General features: G+C 37.8%; 1 protein-coding gene and 1 pseudogene across 1 annotated transcript; both read right to left on the reverse strand.

Moving 5' to 3' along the window:
• Window positions 1-38: 38 nt before the first annotated feature.
• On the reverse strand, window positions 39-12,356 carry LOC110711584 (annotated as a pseudogene).
• Window positions 12,357-13,046: 690 nt separating this feature from the next.
• LOC110711585 (receptor-like kinase TMK4) lies at window positions 13,047-22,825 on the reverse strand. The gene is made up of 13 exons (XM_021889992.1): window positions 22,727-22,825; window positions 22,517-22,593; window positions 22,281-22,404; window positions 21,892-22,191; window positions 21,606-21,785; window positions 20,929-20,971; window positions 20,500-20,835; window positions 18,745-18,780; window positions 18,529-18,587; window positions 16,907-17,273; window positions 16,443-16,604; window positions 15,838-15,892; window positions 13,047-15,744 (listed from the first exon to the last, which is right to left on the reverse strand). Exons 1-13 carry the CDS (start codon window positions 22,823-22,825, stop codon window positions 13,269-13,271), a joined length of 4,314 nt encoding a protein of 1,437 aa, XP_021745684.1. The 3' UTR covers window positions 13,047-13,268.
• Window positions 22,826-23,166: the final 341 nt, after the last annotated feature.

The following is a 23,166-nucleotide window of genomic DNA, read 5'->3' on the forward strand; positions in this document are numbered from 1 at the left end:
AATGTCCATATATATTTTCTGATGTAAGATAAATACATGAGTTTTTATTACAGAATATTGATGCATTGATATTTAGAAAATAGATAGTCACAAAGGCAAACAAACTTAACAGTAGGGACAGACTTACTTATCGAGGTCCAGAGAGAACAGATGCTGTTAGTGGTGACTTTGAATCAGTCCCTTGCCTCTCGATCATTGTTGGGGAAGTGTAGCAATAATTACTGATAAGCTCTACAGTCGGCGAATCCTCTAAGATTTTTACCACAGTAGACATGGTAGGCCTTCTTGCTGCATCAGTGTGCATGCACCATAATGCTAGTTTCATTATCTGCTCTGCTTCTTCACCATTTTGCTGCATATGACTGCATGTTGAGCCTTTTGATTTTGATGGACAAATTGACAAACTCGACTAATGAATGTTTTGAGTCTTTGGTGAATAAAGGGTTCAAGCAAAGTTCGTTCCGGAGTAGGAACTTGGATGCGGAGTAGCATTCTTTAAAAAGCCTCGTGCAAATCTCACGTTCGAGTTTTAATTGTGAGCACTCAATAATATAAAGTCGGAAAGGAACTCAATGACTTATGTTAAAGACTACTGGAATAAAAGTTAGTTTTAAAAGATAATTTCTTAAAGAAAAGATAATTTGTAAAAGTTTTAATAAAGATAATTATCGAAGATAATTATCTAGTTGTTTTAATAAATAATAAATTTATCTTTTCAAATAAAATCTTTTTAAACAAACTTTTGATAATCTTTTAAATAAATATTTGATAAAGTTAGCAAGTGGTTTTTCTGTGAGAAAATCTTTTATACGGCTAATGGTTATCAAGTTGTTAGGATAGTGGTTTAATTAGATAAGGCTAGGAAACCTCTTCATGATCACAATCTGTCAAGATAACTCCACAAGTTGTTAGTGGGTTGTTGACATGTGGACGTGATTATGGTGGAGGTTAATGACTAAGCCTTCTCTATAAATACTCATGCAAACTATCTCAGTAAAACATAACTCTTGAGCATAAAAATTCCAGTAGCCATCTAATAACATAAAGAGAGTTATTTTCCTTCATATATTCTTGAGTGCAATAGGTATTTGTAATCACAGATTGTATTCAAGTACTTAGGGGTTGGGATTGTGAGTTTGTAAAGTGAGGTCAAGGAAGCTTCGTTGCTGAAGTCTTCTGTGAGAGTTGGGAACAAGTTCCTAATTTGTGGAACTTGTTAACGGGTTTGAATCTTCACTTGTAAAGAGTTTGATTACTTAGTGGAAATTTAGAAAAGCCTATATCTTCTCTCGTCACTATTTCATTTAGTTAAATTCCGCAAAAAGTTTTTAGATTTCACCTCAAATACAATTCACCCCCCCTCTTGTATTAGCCAGTTAGACTTTCAGTTGGTATCAGAGCAGGAACTCAGAACACGCAGGCAACCCTGTTGAGTAAGTTCCTGGAAAATGGCTTACACAGAGGAAAAGGAATTCGGGAGTACATCCATTCAAAGGCCTCCATACTTCAACGGCAAATTTTATCCTTATTGGAAGGATAAGATGGAAATCTTTATCCAAGCAGAGAATTATCAGGTATGGCGAATTATACAAGTAGGAGATTACGAAATTACGAAAACGAATGCTAATAATGAGGTAATCCCTAAACCTATGGATGAGTATGAAAAAACTGATTTTGAAAAACTTGAAATGAATGCTACTGCCAAAAAGTTTTTAATTTGGGGACTTGGACCCGATGAACATACTCGTGTCAAAGGGTGCAAGTCCGCAAAGGAAATTTGGGATCTTCTGGAAGTTACACATGAAGGAACGTCAGATGTTAAACGTTCCAAAATAGACATTCTTTTGTCTCAGTATGAGCGCTTTGAAATGGGAAACAAAGAATCCATTAAAGACATGTTTACTCGATTTAAAGGTATTACTAACGAACTAACGTGTCTTGGCAAGATAATTCCTATAGATGAGCAGGTCAGAAAAGTCTTAAGAAGTCTTCCAGACAATGACAGATGGAGAGCAAAGGTTGCAGCGGTGCAGGAATCAAAAGACTTCACCAAGTTCAATCTGGAACATCTTGCGGGTTCCCTCATTACTCACGAGATCCAGTCGAACAATCGGACTCAGGAGACTGTCAAAAGTCAAGGGCTAGCATTAAGAGCTAATGAAGAATCCGAAGAGAAGTCTGACATCGATGAAGAAGAAGCTGCAATGTTGGTGAGAAGGCTGAAAAAATTCTACCGTAACAACAAGTTTTTAGACAAGAAGAAAGGATACAGTAAAAGAAATCAGGAACCCAAAGCCAAGTCTTCTTGTCACAAATGTGGAAGCACCAACCACTTCATCAAAGAGTGTCCATTATGGGAATCTGAGAAAGGCAAGGGAAAAGAAGCTGATCAAAGCAGAAATTCCAAGCCTAACTTTTCTAAAACAAATTTCAGGAAAGCAATGATTTCCACGTGGGGAGAATCAAGTTCCGAAGAAGAGGAACAGGAACACACAGACGATGAAGTAGCCAATCTCTGTCTAATGGCAAAGCATGATGATGAGGTAGTCATTCAACCTAATTATTTGAAATCTCTCTCAAAGGATAAATTAATCTCTTTATTGTTAGAAACCTTAGATGAATATAAAGAATTATGTGCAAAACTAAGGCAAGCCGAAAAGGCAACTGGAATTTGTAGAGATCATGTTAAGTATCTGAATAGCTTAAGAAATGATGTTCAAGGCAGATTCTTTGAATTGTTAGATAAAAATATTATGCTAAAAGAATCCCTTGAAAGAGTCAAGAGTGAGAATATCATGCTGAATATTGAATTGACTCAATATAAAATGTTGTGTACTAACATTGATTCTTGCAGGTCTACTGAAGTTCCTTTAATCATGTTTAATAATGAACTAGAGCATGTTAAGAAAGAGATAAAGGAAACCAATGATAAAAATGAGAAACTAGAAAAGGACCTAGAAATTGCAAGAAAAAGTAAAAATACAGCAAGCACGGGTGTTCCCAAGTGGGTAAAGGAAGCTCAGACAAAAAGAACAGAAGGTCTAGGCTATGTTCATAAGAAGAAGTCCACTGGAAAGAAAAAGAAATATGTGAACTTACCTAGTGAGACCGTTTGTTCTTTCTGTGGTAAAAAGGAACATCGCAGTGAAGAATGTACTAAGAAAGCAAATCTGTACAATAAGAATGTGAATTATGTTTGGCAGAAGAAATCTGATTTAAATGTGTCAACACAGGAACCCATGAATGAAAGGGTTCCTACTACTAACTCTTAATTTCTTTTGCAGGTCGAAGTGAGGGGGAACAACCAGTGGTACCTCGATAGCGGTTGTTCTAAGCACATGACAGGAGATGAATCCAGATTTCTCTCACTGACGGCCTATACAGGGGGAACAGTGACCTTTGGAGACAATAAGAAAGGCAACATTGTTGCTGTTGGCAAAGTAGGAAGGTCAAGTTCCCATGCAATTGACAATGTATTTTTAGTCGAGGGTTTGAAGCATAATCTACTTAGTATTTCTCAGTTTTGTGATAAAGGAAACTTTGTAAGCTTTTCTTCTGAAAAATGCAAAATCATCAACAATAACACTGGTAAAATCGTTTTGGAAGGAACTCGTAAAGGGAACACATATACCGTGGACCTTAACAAAGTTCCAAAATACAATCTATCTTGTTTAAGTGTTATTGAGGATGATCCACTTCTATGGCATAAACGTTTTGGACATGCTAGTCTTTCATTGCTTGACAAATTAAGGTCAAAGGACTTGGTAATCGGATTACCTTCTATCAAATTCCTAAATGACAAAATTTGTGAAGCCTGCATCAAAGGAAAGCATGTTCGATCATCATTTAAATCAAAGAAAATGGTAAGCACCACAAAACCATTGGAACTCATTCATATGGATTTGTGTGGCCCCGTTAGAATTCAAAGTAGAAGTGGAAAAAGATATGTCTTAGTTCTTGTGGATGATTATTCTAGATTTACATGGGTCATATTCTTACATAGTAAAGATGAAACTTTTGATATGTTTATGACTTTCTTGAAAAAGACACAAAAATCAATAGGTAATCAACTTATTCATATGAGAACTGACCATGGTACGGAATTCGAAAATTCCAAGTTTGATGAATTTTGCAGAGAACAGGGAATAAGTCACAATTTCTCAGCGCCAAGAACACCACAACAAAATGGTGTGGTTGAGAGGAAGAACCGAACATTGGAAGACATGGCAAGAACAATGCTAATAGCAAGTGGGCTTCCAAGAAATTTTTGGGCAGAAGCCGTCAACACAGCATGCTATATCGTCAACCGAGCCATGCTCAGACCAATGTTGGACAAGACACCTTATGAACTGTTAAAAGGGAGAAAACCTAATATTGCTCATTTAAGAGCTTTTGGATGCAAATGTTTTGTTCACAATAATGATAAAAGAAATCTTGGAAAATTTGATGAAAGGAGTGATGAAGCAGTCTTTTTAGGATATGCATCTAATAGTAAAGCTTATAGAGTTTACAATAAGAGGACTATGTGTGTAGAAGAAAGTATACATGTGATTTTTGATGAAACTAATAATTATGGTTGTATACAGGAATATGAAGATGGAGATTTTGAAATTGGTCTCACTCGTTCAACAGACCAAGATGAAGAATTAATTCCCAGAAAGCAGCATGTTCGAATTACTGAAAATACTAATAAGGAACCTACTGAAGTTCCAAATAATACTGAAGCCTCTGATCAAAATACAGAAGAAACAGAAAATACAGAAGGCGAAGCAAATGCAGAAGCAGAACACCATGAAGAAATGGAAGAAAGAGCAACTCAAAATAACACTTTTATACCAGCTCAATCATTCCAACCAAAGCCATGGAAACATCAAAGGTCACACCCCCTGGATAAAATTATAAGTGACCTAAGCAAGGGAACTTAGACGAGATCCCAACTGAGAAACTTCTGTGCATTCAACGCCTTCTTATCAACACTGGAACCTCGAAATCACAAAGAAGCCTTGGAAGATGCTGATTGGATTGTTGCCATGCAAGAGGAATTAAATGAATTCGAAAGAAACAAAGTGTGGCACCTTGAACCCAAACCAACAAATCAAAAGGTTATTGGTCTCAAATGGGTATACAGGAATAAGCTAGATGAACATGGCACAATTGTAAGGAACAAGGCAAGATTAGTTGTTAAAGGCTACAATCAGCAGGAAGGTATCGATTTTGAGGAGACTTTTGCTCCTGTAGCTAGATTAGAAGCAATTCGTATTTTAATTGCATTTGCTGCATTTATGGGTTTTAAACTTTATCAAATGGACGTCAAATGTGCTTTTTTAAATGGTTTTTTAAAGGAAGACGTCTATGTTGAACAACCACCTGGATTTGAGGATCCAAACTTTCCTAACCATATTTTTAAACTTGATAAAGCACTGTATGGATTAAAACAAGCTCCAAGAGCATGGTATGAAAGACTTTCAAAATTCCTTTTACAAAATGATTTTAAAAGAGGAAAAGTTGACAAAACTTTGTTCTTAAAATCAAAAGGAACTCATTTATTAATTGTACAAATTTATGTTGATGATATTATTTTTGGTGCAACTAATGAATCCTTGTGCAAGTACTTTGCTGATTTAATGAGCAGTGAGTTTGAGATGAGCATGATGGGGGAACTCAACTTCTTCCTTGGGCTCCAAATTAAGCAAACTAACGAAGGAATAATGATCCATCAGCAGAAATATGTGAAGGAGTTATTAAAAAAATACGGTATGGAAAGCACAAAGATAAACCACACTCCCATGGGAACAACCACAAGGTTGGACCAAGACCCCAAGGGAACTCGTGTGGATCAAACAAAATACAGAGGTATGATTGGTTCCTTGTTATATTTAACTGCCAGCAGACCTGACATTTCGTTTAGTGTAGGTCTTTGTGCTAGATTTCAATCGGATCCAAAGGAATCGCATCTAACAGCCGTCAAAAGAATTCTACGATACTTGAAAGGGACGGAAGACTTGTGTCTGTTTTATCCAAAAAGTGACTCGTTTGACCTAAAAGGATATGCTGATGCTGACTATGCAGGAGATTTGGTCAATCGTAAAAGCACATCAGGTATAGTCCAATTCTTAGGCTCTTGCATGGTTTCTTGGAGTTCCAAGAAACAAAACACTGTTGCTCTATCCACTGCCGAAGCAGAATATGTGGCTGCTGCTGCATGTTGCTCTCAATTGCTATGGATAAAACAACAGTTGCGTGACTATGGCATTATTTTAGAGTGCGTTCCTATTCATTGTGATAACACAAGTGCCATTTGCATTTCTAAAGATCCAGTACAACACTCTAAAGTTAAGCATATACATATAAGGCATCACTTTTTGAAAGATAATGTTGAAAAGGGCTTAATTAAGCTAGATTTTATTTCTACTGAATTTCAAATTGCTGACATTTTAACTAAGCCTTTAAGCAGAGACAAGTTTGAAAAGATGCGTGTGGAATTGGGGATGCTACGGCTCAAGTGATTTTTGTTTGGAACCCCTAAGGTAAAATCGGATGTAACTAACAATGCTACGCTCAATCTTGTGTGAATAACACAGCTGAAATTACCCAGGGGAAAGATTTGTGAAGTATTGAAAAGTCACTTATACATACTTTTAATATGTTAAAAGTATTGAGCCATGTTGTTTCAAGTTCCTTTTTCATCATTCTTTACTCTCTGTATCATGATCACGTAAATTATCATCATAATTTACAATCAATCTGCTCTCATTTATCTTTTTCGTTTTTTTTATTTTTCTTCTTGTTATTTTCTTTCTTATCTTTTATTTCTATCTTATTTTTTATTCTTATCTTTTTCCTTCCTTATTTTTTCATGATGAATTTTTCTATTCCTCATAGAATTCAAAAATACAAAAAGATCTTATTTGCTACGTAAGATAAGAAGCATGTATATCAACTTCTTAACTTACGATTTTATTTTATCAACATTGAATTAGATGAGTGCAATTATTTCACCAAATTAAATCCTACTACCTCTAAAACTACCCCACTACCTCACAGTTTAAACCGTCACTTTTCTTTCTCACTCCTCCCCATTAAACTCTTTTTCTTCTTTTCACTCCACCTTCACCTATCAAATCAATTAAATTCCCCATACACTCCCATAACCGGCCTCACTCTCTCTCCTTCCTATTCACACTATTCATCTTCTCCTTCCCTTCATTTTACCTTCAACACCATGAAAACCAACCGAAACACCACCCCAAAAACCCGATCACCACCATTCAAACCCTCCTCAAACACGGGGTCTCCACAACCGGTGCCAATTGCGGTGGTGCATCCATCTGCTCAGCCAAAGAGGAAGGCTAAGGCTGTGAAGGGCGGCGACAGGAAACGGCGCGCAACCACCAAATTCCCATCATGGAATTACACTCTCGGATATCACATCAACTATGATTGGTGTGTGGCGAGTAAGTTCACTGAATTTACTTCTTTAATTGATTATCAAAAATGGACTCACTTGTTCCAGAATTGTTCTCATTACCCTGTTTATCCTAAATTTATTTATGAGTTCAAAAATACCTTTCAATGTGATAATGGTGTGTGCTCGGCCGTAGTTAATGATATTCCAATTTCGTTTGATGCCAATTATCTTGGAAATCTATTTCAAGTTCCTGTTAAAGGCTATTGTTCTTATTTGAAGCACAAACAATCTGTAAACATTGGCCATAATGATGAATGCAAAATCCTTCAATTTATTGGAGGAAATCCGAAAGTGAAAACTACTCACCATCATGCCCTAACACCCCTTCATAAGCTACTGTTTACCTTCACCTGGAAGGGTATAGTACCCCGTTTACAAAAACGGAGTACCGTATCACTCTTGGATGCCTCCCTCATATTCTGTCTTGCATGCAAAATACAGATTAATTTCCCTGCTCTAATGATTGAACACTTGAATTTTTATGCTCAAAAGACCACAATTCCATATGGCTCTTTCCTTACTGTGTTGTTCAAATCTTTTGGTATTGATGTTGAATGTGAATCCCCAACATATCTCAAACCCGATAATATCCTCTCTGAACAATCATTACTTAGACTGAGTCTTAGGCTTACAAATGGCAAAGTATGTTTTGTGCCTCGGAAAGGAGGGGAGAAAAAGAAAGGGAAAGGGAAAGAAGCTAAGGAAGAATGTGATGCAAGCAGTGACCAGGGTAGTGAGGAGGCTAGTGAGGGTGCTACCACCTCCAGTGATTCTGAGGGAGATAAGGAAGAAGAAAAAAGTTCTAACGGAGAGAAAAACAAAGAAAAAATACTTGAGGGAGATGTGCAAGGAGAAAAACAGGAAGATTCTGAGGGGGAACATATGGAAGTTTCTGAGGGGGAAGCTCGAAAATCTGACTTACATGAGGGGCAGGGAACTGATCAAAGTGAGAGGGAACATACCACAGACTCTGAGAGCACAGCTGGACCACCTGTCATTCCTGTGTTTACAGGGGGCCTTAGAAGGAGTAAGAGGAATGTGGTCAAGCCTGCCCTTTCTACTACACACCCTGTGACTGTAGAAACCATCAGCTCCTCAGACAAATCTGATTCCACCTTCAAACCTACCCAAGTTCCCTCTTCCACTGAACCCTCTTCTATTCCTGTCTCACCTACTAGGCAGCCTTCTCATTCACCTTCTCCTCCTCCATTTCAGCCTACTGGCTTTGCTGCTTTCTCTGGAACTCGTGTGTCTGTTTATGATTTTCAACAGGTTCAAGCAGATATGGAGAAGTTGACTACTCTGGTGAGCAAGAAACTGGAGGAAATGGCCTCGGAACTGCTTTCTCTTAAAGGCCAGGTGCAGGCTCTGGCAGATTCTCAAGCAACCGGATTTGCAGGCGTAGAGGCAAAGCTTGCACAGGCTGAAGGCAAGTTTAGTGAAGGCAACAAGGAGATCTTGGAAACTATCAACAGAGTAGCCTTTGAGGAAGTCGAGGAAGACTCTATTGATCCCACAAATCCAACCCTTGATCCTACCAATGCAGCCTTTTAAATCCTTGATTGCACTTATTCTAATTTCATATGTTGAACAATTTTATTTTGGTCTTGTTTAATCTCTCTGAACTTTGGTTTGTACGCCTTTATCCTTTGCTACATTCTCTATGTTCCTCTTCTATTTCCTAAATCGGAACTTGGCTCGTATTTTTCATATGATTGTGTGAGGTTGCTGATGATTTAGTACCTAACTTATTTTTGCCTTGCATTATTTGAGCTCACTATTCCCTACGTAGTCTAGTGGGAGTATAGCAAAATGTTTTTTTTCAATCTTTTGATAATGCCAAAAGGGGGAAAAGACAAACTTCATGGCGGCTAAAGTGTTTACCAAGGAACTCACACATCGAAGGTACAAACTTTTCTAAGTTAATAAAGTCCTAGTAATCTAAGTTTTTAAACTTTTTCTAAGATTTTAAAGTCTTTGTTAATTTTTTCTCTTTTGCTCAGTCTTTTTAAAATAAATACTTTTTAGCTTTTTTTTAAGTTCTTTAATTACTCTGTTTTTTTTGTTTTCATGTCTTACTTTAAATTTCTGTTGCATGCCTGGATGATTTTATTTACTTAAGTTTGTCAATGTTTGTCATCATCAAAAAGGGGGAATTTGTTGAGCCTTTTGATTTTGATGGACAAATTGACAAACTCGACTAATGAATGTTTTGAGTCTTTGGTGAATAAAGGGTTCAAGCAAAGTTCGTTCCGGAGTAGGAACTTGGATGCGGAGTAGCATTCTTTAAAAAGCCTCGTGCAAATCTCACGTTCTAGTTTTAATTGTGAGCACTCAATAATATAAAGTCGGAAAGGAACTCAATGACTTATGTTAAAGACTACTGGAATAAAAGTTAGTTTTAAAAGATAATTTCTTAAAGAAAAGATAATTTGTAAAAGTTTTAATAAAGATAATTATCGAAGATAATTATCTAGTTGTTTTAATAAATAATAAATTTATCTTTTCAAATAAAATCTTTTTAAACAAACTTTTGATAATCTTTTAAATAAATATTTGATAAAGTTAGCAAGTGGTTTTTCTGTGAGAAAATCTTTTATACGGCTAATGGTTATCAAGTTGTTAGGATAGTGGTTTAATTAGATAAGGCTAGGAAACCTCTTCATGATCACAATCTGTCAAGATAACTCCACAAGTTGTTAGTGGGTTGTTGACATGTGGACGTGATTATGGTGGAGGTTAATGACTAAGCCTTCTCTATAAATACTCATGCAAACTATCTCAGTAAAACATAACTCTTGAGCATAAAAATTCCAGTAGCCATCTAATAACATAAAGAGAGTTATTTTCCTTCATATATTCTTGAGTGCAATAGGTATTTGTAATCACAGATTGTATTCAAGTACTTAGGGGTTGGGATTGTGAGTTTGTAAAGTGAGGTCAAGGAAGCTTCGTTGCTGAAGTCTTCTGTGAGAGTTGGGAACAAGTTCCTAATTTGTGGAACTTGTTAACGGGTTTGAATCTTCACTTGTAAAGAGTTTGATTACTTAGTGGAAATTTAGAAAAGCCTATATCTTCTCTCGTCACTATTTCATTTAGTTAAATTCCGCAAAAAGTTTTTAGATTTCACCTCAAATACAATTCACCCCCCCCTCTTGTATTAGCCAGTTAGACTTTCACTGCACATGTCAAGCAGGTCAGATAATTGCTCGGCCTCAGCCTTCTGTATTACCATATCGGTTAGTAGACTGTCATCCTCTTCTGCGAGTGAATAGATTAAGTTTTTCCTCCTGAATATAACTTCCAATACCATAGCTATACACGTCAGCTTTCTCTGTTATCCTGCCACCTAACCATTCACGTGCAAGGTATCCCGGAGTTCCCCTCATTTGGGTCATTACAAAACTTTCATCCCTGTCAATTAATGTCGCGAGGCCAAAATCTGACGATCTAGCATTGAATTTATCATCTAGGAGGACATGTTGGGGCTTCACATCTAGATGAGCTATTCGCTTATGACAGCCCTCATGCAAATACGCGAGTCCTCTAGCAATGTGCAGAATAATCTTTTTCCTAGTATCCCATCCAAGGTTTGTTTCTAGATTACTATGGAATATCCACTTATCCAACGATCCATTGCTGATGTACTCATATATCAGAAGTCTATGCGTGTCTTCAGCACAAAACCCAAATAGCTTTACCAAATTAACATGGTGTATGTTTCCTATAGTCCTCACCTCAGCCGCAAACTCTCTTCTTCCGTGGCCTATGTGATCCAAACGTTTCACTGCAATCTTGGTTCCATCACTTAACATGCCTTTAAAAACCGAACCACAGCCACCATGTCCAAGTTTTCTTTCCGTGTTGAAATTGTCAGTTGCAGTCCTCAAAACTTCATACGTGAATCTCATAGGGGAGTTGGGTAGTAGAAACAAAGGATCCTCTGATCACTCTAAATCTACCCTATCCTCTGATCGATGCTGCCTCTTTCTGTACATTCTTATATGTATCCACAATAATATGAATATAACAGGAACTACAATGATTGCTATCAGTAGATGTAGGGGTACTCGGACTTTAGGGACATGTTTTGGTATAAAAGGGCTTGGTGCTGGTGCAGAGACCGGTGATACGAGGTTAATAAACTCAAAGGTTACTCTGCTCGAAACTGTCACATCTTCCATCTAAGATAAAAATGAACGCCCTGCAAGAGCAAAACATACAGATAAAATGGTGACCAACATCAGTCTTCTTTAATTATCAAGAGAGGGAAAGTGGAAACTGAAAGAATTACCTGCAGAAGAAGGGACATCAATGACCTGACCAGCTTGGAGCTAGGAAGGATCATCTAACCGCCATGCAGCGACTGAACTCAATGAAGCAATAAAAAATCAGAAAGAATGGTAGGAAGTACTCAGGAACATCCATCTTACAAATTTTTATAGTAATTCAAGCTTTTATCATTAGTTTAGTAGTTATAAATTTTCAGCTAATATTATTACAGGAGATTTGATCAGCTGAAATAATTTAGACAGGGTCAATTCGCTTACCTCATATACAGTATATTGGTTGGACTTAGACATGGTCAATTGCTTCCTTTATAGTTTACATAACCACCGGACTAGTAATGATTAACGAGTCTTATGATATCTATGTATACCAACCACGTTGAAATGACTTCGTTGTCTAATGATATCTTATACTCTTCCTACTAACGAGATATCTCTCTCTCTCTCACACACACACACACACATACCATAGTATCTTTAACGTACAACCAATTCTATCTGAATCAAGGCTATTTTTTGCTCATGCGCTCATGGGCAAATAAATAACTTAAACTGTACCATACACAAAGTAAAACCACACATAGAAAATTACCTTCCATGGTTAATTGGCATAGCTAAACGCACCCGATTACCCACACTCAAAACCAAAAATTTTCAATAAATATTCAACTATCACTGAATCCCAAGTTGACTCAAACTTAGACCCAAACAGAACCAAATAGCTCATCAAATCACCCAAATACGATGATTCGAAGATTCGTACTCAATTAAGCCGAACCAAATTGGGTCTGTTTGCCCCTTCTAGTTAGCAGTAGTTTTTTATGGCAAATATACTCCCATATAATGTCCTTTGCTACACTGACTAACAGCTTCAGTTCGCCGGGGTTAGAAATTGTAGTCCTCTTGAGCATCTTCTGATTCTACACGATAATTCATGGTGCTACTGTAAATTCTCGACAGTTTGTGTTACCGTCTTTATGAGAATCTCAGTTTTGGTTGCTTCATCTTGGATTCTACCATTCTCTTTGTTCATGTAGAGCTCAATATTCTTATGGACATCAACGGAAACTGTTCGAATATATATATGACCAACACTATGAAATTCGACTATTTTTAGAAATTATGAAATTGTTTCCCTTTTCAACCAAAGAACTTGATTGAAAAAGTGGAAATTAGTCAAATTTACAGTATATATAGTCTGAAATTCATAAATATAAGATTCTTGAAATTTTAAAAAAGACAAAATACATTTCAAGCTAACAAAATTCATTATAGAAACTGGAGTCAACACCTTATATTAAGAGTAATTTTATAATTGAACTACATTATGCATTATTCCCATAGCCTACTAAAAGTCCTAATATTCATCAAAGTTCTAAAAAATGCCTACAATTTTTTTTTGGGAAATTTTTAGGCACTACTAACAGAATCTCATCATACACTTAAATCAAGCATAAACATTAGACAAGAGGCTGTCAAAAGGAAGATACACATTTAGGCAAGTGCCTACCTCATCTTGGACCTGATAGAACAGAGTCAGAAATTTCTGTCATCAACGGGCTTGTCAAAGAATAGTTATCAATATCCTCGAGGATCGTTACACCCTCTAAAATTTTCACCACCATTGACATGGGAGGCCGCCCTGCTGGTTCACTGTGCAAACACCGGATTGCAAGACTTATGGTCTTCTCTATATCTTCATAGTTGTCAAGCATATCCTCGCTGCATGTATCAAGCAGATCGAGTAGCTGACTCTCCTCTTCTTTCTTTTTCACCTGCATTATTAGAGTGCTTTCTTCAGGGTGTGAGCAGTCCAAGTTCTTCCTCCCGAAAATTACTTCTAACACCACAACTCCATAGCTGTAGACATCTGCTTTCTCTGTAATCTTCCTTCCTAACCATTCAGGAGCCAGGTACCCTCGAGTTCCTCTCATTTGAGTCATTACGTAATTTTGATCTCTATCAATCAGCTTCGCTAGACCAAAATCTGATATTTTGGCATTGAACTCATCATCTAGAAGCACGTTTTGGGGTTTTACATCTAGATGTACAATCTTCTTGTGGCACTCCTCATGTAAATAAGCGAGCCCCTTGGCAATGTGGACAATGATCTTTTTCTTGGTATCCCAAGTGAAGTTATCTCTTGAGTTGATGTCAAAGATCCATTTATCTAATGACCCTTTGCTCATGTACTCATACACCAAAAGCCTATGCGAGTTTTCAACACAAAACCCAAGTAACTTCACTAAGTTGAGATGGTGTATGCTTCCCATAGTACGCACCTCTGCCAGAAATTCCTTCCTTCCTTGCCCAAGACAATCCAAACGCTTAACTGCAACTTTGGATCCATCACTTAAGCTTCCCTCAAATACAGTTCCCAACCCACCTCCTCCAAGTTTCTTATGCATGTCAAAATTGTTTGTAGCCATTTTCAAGGCTTTGTAAGTGAACCTCGTTTGAGAGTCGGGTGCCAGCTGGGAGTTTCCCCATTGCTCTAGATCTTCTTTGGATTCTGTCTCGTGCCTTTTCTTTTTATATATGTATACAAGAATCCCCAATCCAACAATAGCAATCGAGGGAACAAGTACTCCAGGTATAATCTTAGCCATCTTCCCAGAAGATCTATCACTTGCAGCAGTGGTGTTTGGAGTTGTCCCATTGGTAGTACTTGTAATAGGCTTAATATTCCTATTCCCACTGGTCAAAACAGTCACCGAGGATCGGAAGCTTGGCACTTGCCCTCTAAGATCATTATTAGAGACATCAATTTCTGTCAGCTGGGACAAGGTTGTTAAACTATCTGGTATAGTACCAGTCAATTTGTTATCATTCAAGTACAATTGACGCAGATATGTCAACTGTACAAGTGCTTGGGAAATGTTTCCACTGAATCCTTGCCTGGATATATTAATTGCAGTGACATTCCTTGAGGCATCACAAGTCACAAATTCCCACTTGTTACACACATCATTACCATGCCAAGCCTCAGCAAGCTTCAAGGGATAACCCAAAGCTCCAGCAACCTCTAGTAATATCGATACATATGGATCACATTCCCCCGCAATATCCTTACAGAACGAATTGTTCTCAAGAGCACCTGTCAATTGTTTCGGATAAGATGGAAACGGGCCTTGGAGCTTGTTGCTATGCAATGAGATGTTTACTAAGTACAAGGATATTAAGGATGGTGGTATAGGACCGGTCAATAAATTGTTGTCCAGTCTTAGATTAGAGAGACGAGTGCAATTAGAAAGGTTAGGGATGGTACCAGTAAAATAATTTTTTTGTAGCCAGACTTCACGTAAGCGGGTCATCCATGCAAGTACATCAAGGGTTCCAGATAAACCCATGTGCTGATTATCGAGCTTCAAGTTACGAATCCGACTCCCATGAAAAGAAAAAGGGAGTGACCCTGTCAAGTTGTTACATGACAGCCTCAAGTTTTGCAAACTGGTGAGGGAGCTGAAGATATCTGGTATCTGTCCTATGAGATTGGCATTGCTAGCAAAATAACCCACCAAATTAGGAGAGCTAACCAACTCAGCAGGGAAGCCCCAAGGACGGAGACTCAGGTTGTCTTCCAAGGACAGAATTCTGAGGCTGCTTAGGCCAGAAAAGGCACCATTTGGTACAGACGTGAAATTGTTGGATTCCAGGTGTATCTCTTGGAGTAATGCGAGGTTATTAAAGGAGGGGAGAGGCCCGGAGAGCTGATTGCCTTGGAGAAAGATTCCACTGAGCTGAGAGAGGGAGCTTAGATTGGAAGGGAGAATACCACTTAGATTAGATGAGGGATAGCTGATAGATTTTACAAAGCCATTGTTATCACATATTACTCCCTGCCACATGCAAAACTTGTCCCCTGACCAACCAAAAGGATGCCCGAGTGTAGTAGCCAAACTCTTCATGGCAGCTCCATCAACTGTTGTTGAGAAAATAACAAGGGTAACTAACAGAAAAATAAGAGTAGAGAAATGAACACAATACCTGTTAACATTGAGAATTTGTGTGTACTTACAACTACTGCATGATTACAATTACAATATCGGTGGTAAACATAGAAAAATTGCGATGAAGTACCTTGAATTTTTAGCACCATAGTGACTTAACACTTTCAAAATATCTAAGAGGTATCCTAATTTTTAAATTTTGAGTGATAAGCAAGTCTCCAAACATTACTAAGAAGAAATGTATATCCGTTAACCTTTCTAATTTGGAACAGACCTTTACCAATAACTTTTGGGTACACCCAGGGTACAATTCCTTTACTTTACATTACCTATTTGTCGGGTAACTTTTAACTAAATTTAGGTAAACTTGGGTTGGATTAACTATAATCCATTGTATTTTTTTTAATTAAACTATCTTTGTTTCATGTTATGTGCAACAAAGACATTGACATGAACTCTTAGACAAAATTTGTTTGTATGTTAAATTGAGAGAGAAAGATAAAGATGCATATGATGAATAGAGAGGTAGATAGGATAGGAATGACAATATTAAAAGAAAAGAAAACATTTGATGTGCATAATATATAGAAACCATTTTTAGTAATTGCTGTGGGGTTCAAATGTTTAGACCCAACTAAAACATATATTACCATACCTATAGTTGGCTCAATAGACCAGTTTGTAACCTTTTACGTGTTCAGAAAATTCATACTTTGAGTGAGAACACAACGATACCTTGAGAAGGGGCAGTCGGAGGTTGAAGAGGAATATCAATGATTTTTCCGTATACTGGTTCATTTGAAGTTAAGTTGTTGAGTTTCTGCAATGTCCTCAAGTTAATTCCAAATTTAGCAGCGATCTGACCAGTGTTTGTGGCAAGGCCATTGGAGGGATGACCTGAATTGCAACACAAAAATAGAAACAACAAAAAGAGAGGTTAGTTTGGCAGTGTGTTTTCTGAAAAATAATTCATTAAATTCAGTTTAGATCACCAAGTTCCAATTCTCGGTACTCATAGACTCATAGACGTCATAGTAGTTTCAGTATGACAAATGCAAAGACAAGACCCTTCAAGTACAATTATGTTGTGTTATTCTGTAACAAGTTATTATTTTGAATTGTATGATTCTATTGTGAGTGGAACACACAGCTCTTGTTATATTTATGTATACTCCAAATTATCTTGTAGTTGTGCATACCTGTTTGTAGTTGTGCATGTGCGTAGTGCACCACCTTTTGCCCCTCTTCATCGTCGCAACTGCATGGCAGTGGAATCCACAGCTTCTGTCCCTCAATCAGCGTATCGCTATCTTCGAGATGATTTACATCCTTGACTAGTTGGTCAGTTGTCAAACTATTAAAAAGGGTTTTTGATATATAGTTTAGGTCCTTACCGCTCTCAGCCTTGGTAACAATGTGGACAGGAAGGCCATCAGAGAGGCCCGTTCCGTTTTTACAGCGACAAGGGAAGGGGATCCTTACTGTCTGACCTCTGTAAATCAGAAAATTACGAGGGGTAGAAGGAGGCAGGAAGTTGGTCAGCAAGAGGGAGGTCAGGCTCTTGACCTGAAACAAGAATTGGATGTCGCCCAGTGTAGTGTTACTCTGTGTAACATAGCCTGCTAAGGCCTCGCAAGTGGCCGTGTCTGTCATGCATTTGATTAACGATTTGTTTATTTCTAACAAGGGTGAGCACTCCTCCTGTTCTATCATGCAGTTAAATGACGATTTGGTGTTTTCAAAGGGGGGTGATGGATAGTTTGAACAGCATACGGTTTTGAGATTCAAAATAAACACTAATAATAATGTAATAAACTGTTGAGCACCCATTTCTTTTTAATACTATTAAACATATAATTTATGCAATGCTATGTACATTTTTCTCTAAGATTTTGAGAATAAGAAAATATAAAGATGGAAGTATGTCAAGTAACCCAGAGTCCCAGAGAGTACGTGTTTTAAAGGTCGACTGCTACTTTTTTTATCACAAAGAAGCATGGGGTTGACTGAGTAGAAATGTAGAATCAATAAATTGGACTGCTATTGATTAGGTACCTATATTTCCCTACATTGGCAAAGTTTTTGACAGTATTGGCATTATTTGAGACGGCGAAGCCTAAATTAAATTGCGTCCACAACCCAAAAAACAAAAGAAAAAAAAAAAAAAAAAAAAAACTAAGCATTGCATTTCTCTTACATATACTTGGAGCAACTAGCCCCTTAGAACACTGAAGACTTGACCATAAAAAAAAGCTGATGTGATTGATCTGTAAGCTAGGTGATGGAGCCCATCATAGACTTCATAGTCCTTACAATTATTTAACCGTGTAGAATGGAACCTTACATTTCCCATCATAGTCCTTACAATTATTAAACCGTGTAGAACGGGACCTTACATTGCCTGGTTATTTTAACTAACTAGGCATGACTCATAGAACAAATCAAAATACTCTGAATTTTATGCCATCGGTGCAATAATTAATGATCCATCATGTACCCATGGCTCCAAGTCCATACGTACCAAAGGCTATTTTTGCTCATTTGGATGGCTCTCAAAGTCTTGACACTCAAAACATAAACCTAATGAGCAACAAAATAGCCATGGATCAAGCACATAATGGATAATTTCTGCTCCTAAACTGTGATCATTAAACCCAAAATCACAGTAACTAGTAGGACTGCAGAAGTCAGGGAGACGGAAAATACTGAGTCCGTCCTAATATCCCCTTTCACATCTTTTAGCTTTAGTATCAGTCATTGCCTAAACGTTAGACACAGACTCATTACCAGCTTTATATAGTGTGTTAGAATACTGACTTACTGAGGCATCATGTATACAGATCACAACAGCATCTGATCCAAGCCCAAACATCTTGTCAGCTACAAGACTCGTCTTCAGTTAAAACTACACAGCAAGCCAACATATTGTTTGTTACAGTAAACTATGCCAAAATGTAGTTAGCAGAATTGTAATTTGAAGTAAAAAGCCATATCTTATAGGGCTTATATAAATGATCCCAAGGCAATCTCAGCTCACCATCTCTCTGGTAATTTTCCCAATCTATATCTGAAGCTATAGATAGTGTAAACTACATTAGTACATTACTAAACATTTACTTAGATGTACTCTACTACTTAGATGTACTCTACTACTTCTCTCAAAAAGAAACTCTACTACTTTAGTTACCATTTACCAAGGGTGTTGTTATTCGTCGCTCGCAATTTACCACCCGTCGCTCGCTTTTTGGACATGAATTTCCTAATTTGCCCCTTGCTTATAAATAGTCACGAAACTCACGGACTTCACATTTGACGCTAAAATTCTCTCTCTAAAATTCCTATTCTCTCTCTAAAAATCAGAATTCAAAATTTTGTTTTTTTAATTTTTGGAAAAAGAAATAGTTTGTGAAATTTTGAAAATCAAAACCCAAAAAAACAACAAACCAACAATAACAATCCGAAATCACTGCAATGGCTGACGGGCGGCGGATTCGGCTGACGTACGGCGGTCGTGGCGGCGGTAGAGGCGGCGGCGAGCAGGTAAACGTCGTTTTTTTTTTAATTTTTTTTTCTGGAAAACAGGGACATCCACCTGAAATTTCCGGATGTCCCATGGAACTTCCTGATATTTTTGTGAGCAATTTTAATTTCCACTCAATTTACAATTTTTGTATTTTTGTATTTTTGTGAGTAATTTTTTGTTTGTGTAATTTGTTTTTGTTTGTGATTCTTTTTTGTTGTTTGTGTGTTTTATTGTTGTTTGTGATTTATATTGTTTTTTGTTTTAGGGTTATTTATGTTTTTAATGTTTTTTTTTTGGGTTGTGTATATTATTTTTGTTTGTGATTTTGTTGATTTTGTACGTATTTACTGTAGATTGAGGGTTCGGGATCTCGTCACGTAATATCTAGACGTTTGAATGCGTCAGTTAGGCGGGATTCAAGCCGTTTAGGAAATACGGTCGAACCGTTTGATCACCAGCAGCAATATGGGTCCGCTGGTAACTGGTCGGGGGACCAGCAGGCACAAAGCAGCCTCCCCATGTACACTACAAGAAAAGAGCCAAATTCCGACGGACATATTCCGTCGGAAAAAGGGAAAAATTCCGTCGGAAACGGCCTTTCCGACGGAATTCCGTCGGAACAGGTCTGTCGCAAACCACTTCGTAGGAAATTTGGGATATTCCGAGGGAAATTCTGTCAGAAAACAATTTCTGACGGAATTTCCGACGAAAATCATCCCGTCGTAGAAGAAATTGACTTTCAACGTCAGTCCGTCGGAAAGTTCCGATGGAATGTTCCTCGGAAATTGTCGTCGGAACAGTAACTTTCCGCCGGATAAATTCGTCGGAACAGTTAACCTTCCGACGAGTCTTTCCGTCGGAACATATATTATTCCGACGGAATATTCCGTCGGAAGATTAACTCTTCCGACGAAATTTTCCGTCGGAAGGGTTAACCTTCCGACGGAATATTCCGTCGGAATTATAACTCTTCCGACGGAATTTGTCGTCGGAATTTTAACTCTTCCGACGAATTTGTCTGTCGGAAAGTTTGCTTCTTCCGTCGGAATTATACTGTTTTATTTTACAATTAATTGTAATTAGTCTTTCGTAACCTATAAATCCTGCACCTAATTTAAAATAAATTTTAATTTATAATTTAATTACCCAAATATTTTTATATATTAATTTTTAATAATGTATACATTGGGTCCTAGTGTCCTACTATACAACATAATCTAAATACATCTACATACAATATAAACAAATTCTAAGCTACAGCCGGAGTACTTTGCTCTGCACCGCCGCTATCCGGGTCGGGGTCTCGAGGTTGATGCGGAATGTTGGAACATTGGTCGGTGTTGGAGAATCGACGCATCATCTCTTCAAACCTCTCTTGGTTTTTCCTTTCTATTTCCGTCAATCGAGCCTCCATCTCGAGTTCCATTTCACTGAGCCTAGCTTGCACCCTTTGCTTCACCCTCTGCTCCACCTGATCTTGCATCTGGGAAAGAAGGGAAGGTGTGTAATGCTGGGAAGACTTGGAACATGTACCCTTCCTGTTGGCATAATACAGCTCAGAACCTTCGCCAAGTCCCTTCACACGACCCTTCTTGTTGCGACCACCTACGGTTTCCCAGTACAGCTCATTTGGAGTCTTCTAAATCCCTTGGGTGCTTGCTTCTTCGGCTCTCTTCTGGAAGGCGTCCTACAAGATACACAGTTGAAAAGGTGCACAAAGATGTAAGTTAAATTCAGCTTTCTGAACAAAATAGAACCAAGTAATGCCTATACGACCTATTCCTTGCCTATTTCCTACATATCTAACCAAATGAACCATTTCTTTCTCATAACATGTCTATTATAGGTAGTTTTAGGTGTACATGCATTGAAAACACATAAACAATCACAGAATCAAGTTTTGGGAACGAATTGGATCGAAATAGGACCAACTGAGGCCTATGCGACCTATTCCTTGCCTATTTCCTACATTTCTAACCAAATGAACCATTTCTTTCTCATACCATGTCTATTATAGGTAGTTTTAGGTGTACATGTCTTGAATTCACATAAACAATCACAGAATCAAGTTTTGGGAACGAATTGGACTAAAATAGGACCAACTGAGGCCTATGCGACCTATTCCTTGCCTATTTCCTACATATGTAACCAAATGAACCATTTCTTTCTCATAACATGTCTATTATAGGCAGTTTTAGGTGTACATGCATTGAATTCACATAAACAGTCATAGAATCAAGTTTTGGGAACGAACTGGACCGAAATAGGACCAACTGAGGCCCATGCGACCTATTCCTTGCCTATTTCCTACATATCTAACCAAATGAACCATTTCTTTCTCATAACATGTCTATTATAGGCAGTTTTAGGTGTACATGCATTGAATTCACATAAACAGTCACAGAATCACATATCCAAAGTGTTATTGAAATTATTACTGCAATTTGCTGTGCTTTGGCGTTGGTTGGAACTTTGCCTTTCCCGGGCACTTCCTTGAAGTGCGTCTTCAAAAACAGCTCAGGAGCTGTCGGGAGCTGGCCTTTGTTCTTCGCCGCCTTTGGTTGAACATGCAGAGAATGATTAAGATTCAATGTTAAAGCACCTTTACACACAGTAATACACAATTCTATTTTATTTTATATGCCTTTACAACAAACTTACCATCCGTTTTACATGTTGTATAGCAGATATCGACCCTTGATAGTGGGTAGCTTCAACCGGATTTTCCATTGAGCCGCCCCTCCTATTCTTCCTGTTTTGGGCCAATCGCGCCTTGAAAGTTGGATCACTGAAAACAACTTCCATCATTTTCTTGTGGACGTCCTCATTCAGCCACCCTGGCTTAGCGCCTCTCATCTTGTGCGTGACCGTGTAGAACATGTCACGCAGCCGAGTAGAAAACTTCTTTTCAAAAGTTTGCTTTACATCCTCGGTCAGCTCAGGTGCCCAGGTGAAATCTTTCTGCAAATGATGAATTTGGTTAGTCATATACGCAACTTCGTTTCGAGCAATTTTCTTAAAACGTGTTAACTAAGTTTAAAATAGCTTACGCTGAATAGGCTCCACCAGTGTTGTTTCGTTGCTTCATCCACCTCTCCGTAATTCCGCCAAGGCTCGCGGTAGTACCCGGTCAGCGCCCTGGATACTGCACTCCTCACCTTGTTGTCGTCAAACCTACATTTAAACAACAGGGTTAGATGAACACCATTCAAAAAGTTGTATAAAACTCGTTAACACATAATAGTTAGGAGTATATAAAACCAATTCATTGAATGTATGTACGTACCAGAGCACAGTAGGGTCTAAAACTGGCCTCGTAGAATGATCCTGTGTCTGATCTCGTTGTGAGCTGGAAGAATCCACCTGAGTATCATTATTAAAATAAGCTAATTAGGAACAACCTTGAAATATTGGTGCATAAATGTAGAGATTGGACTAAGACTGAAATAATGCTGAACACAACTAAATATATAATCAATATAGAGAGCATACATACCTGAGTTGTACCCAAATCATGTGCATCCACATCCGCCATGTCCTCATCCGAGTCGACGGGCTCCATTGCCCGTTCACCTTTATCTGTACCGCTACTCATGTTCACCTGAAATAGTTATTAATAACTTGACATCATATTAAAATTTACAAGTGTAATACAATGAAATAAGCTAATTTCAGCGTAAAAGTAATGATTTATTAAAAGACCATTTTCTGTTTTACAAAAACAACCAAAATGAGCATCGAAAAGTAACATATCCTCCTATTCATTAGTGTCATCACTACTATCACTACTGGAATCATCACTACTATCATCTAATAATACATCGGTATCATCATCCTCAAAACTATCACTAGAGTTGATGCTAGATTCATCATCTTCATCGCTTGAGACAATAAAACCAACGTCATCATCTTCATCATCGTCATCCACGACGTAGT

Source organism: Chenopodium quinoa, unplaced genomic scaffold, assembly GCF_001683475.1.
Source record: "Chenopodium quinoa cultivar QQ74 unplaced genomic scaffold, ASM168347v1, whole genome shotgun sequence".
NCBI classification, from domain to species: domain Eukaryota; kingdom Viridiplantae; phylum Streptophyta; class Magnoliopsida; order Caryophyllales; family Amaranthaceae; genus Chenopodium; species Chenopodium quinoa.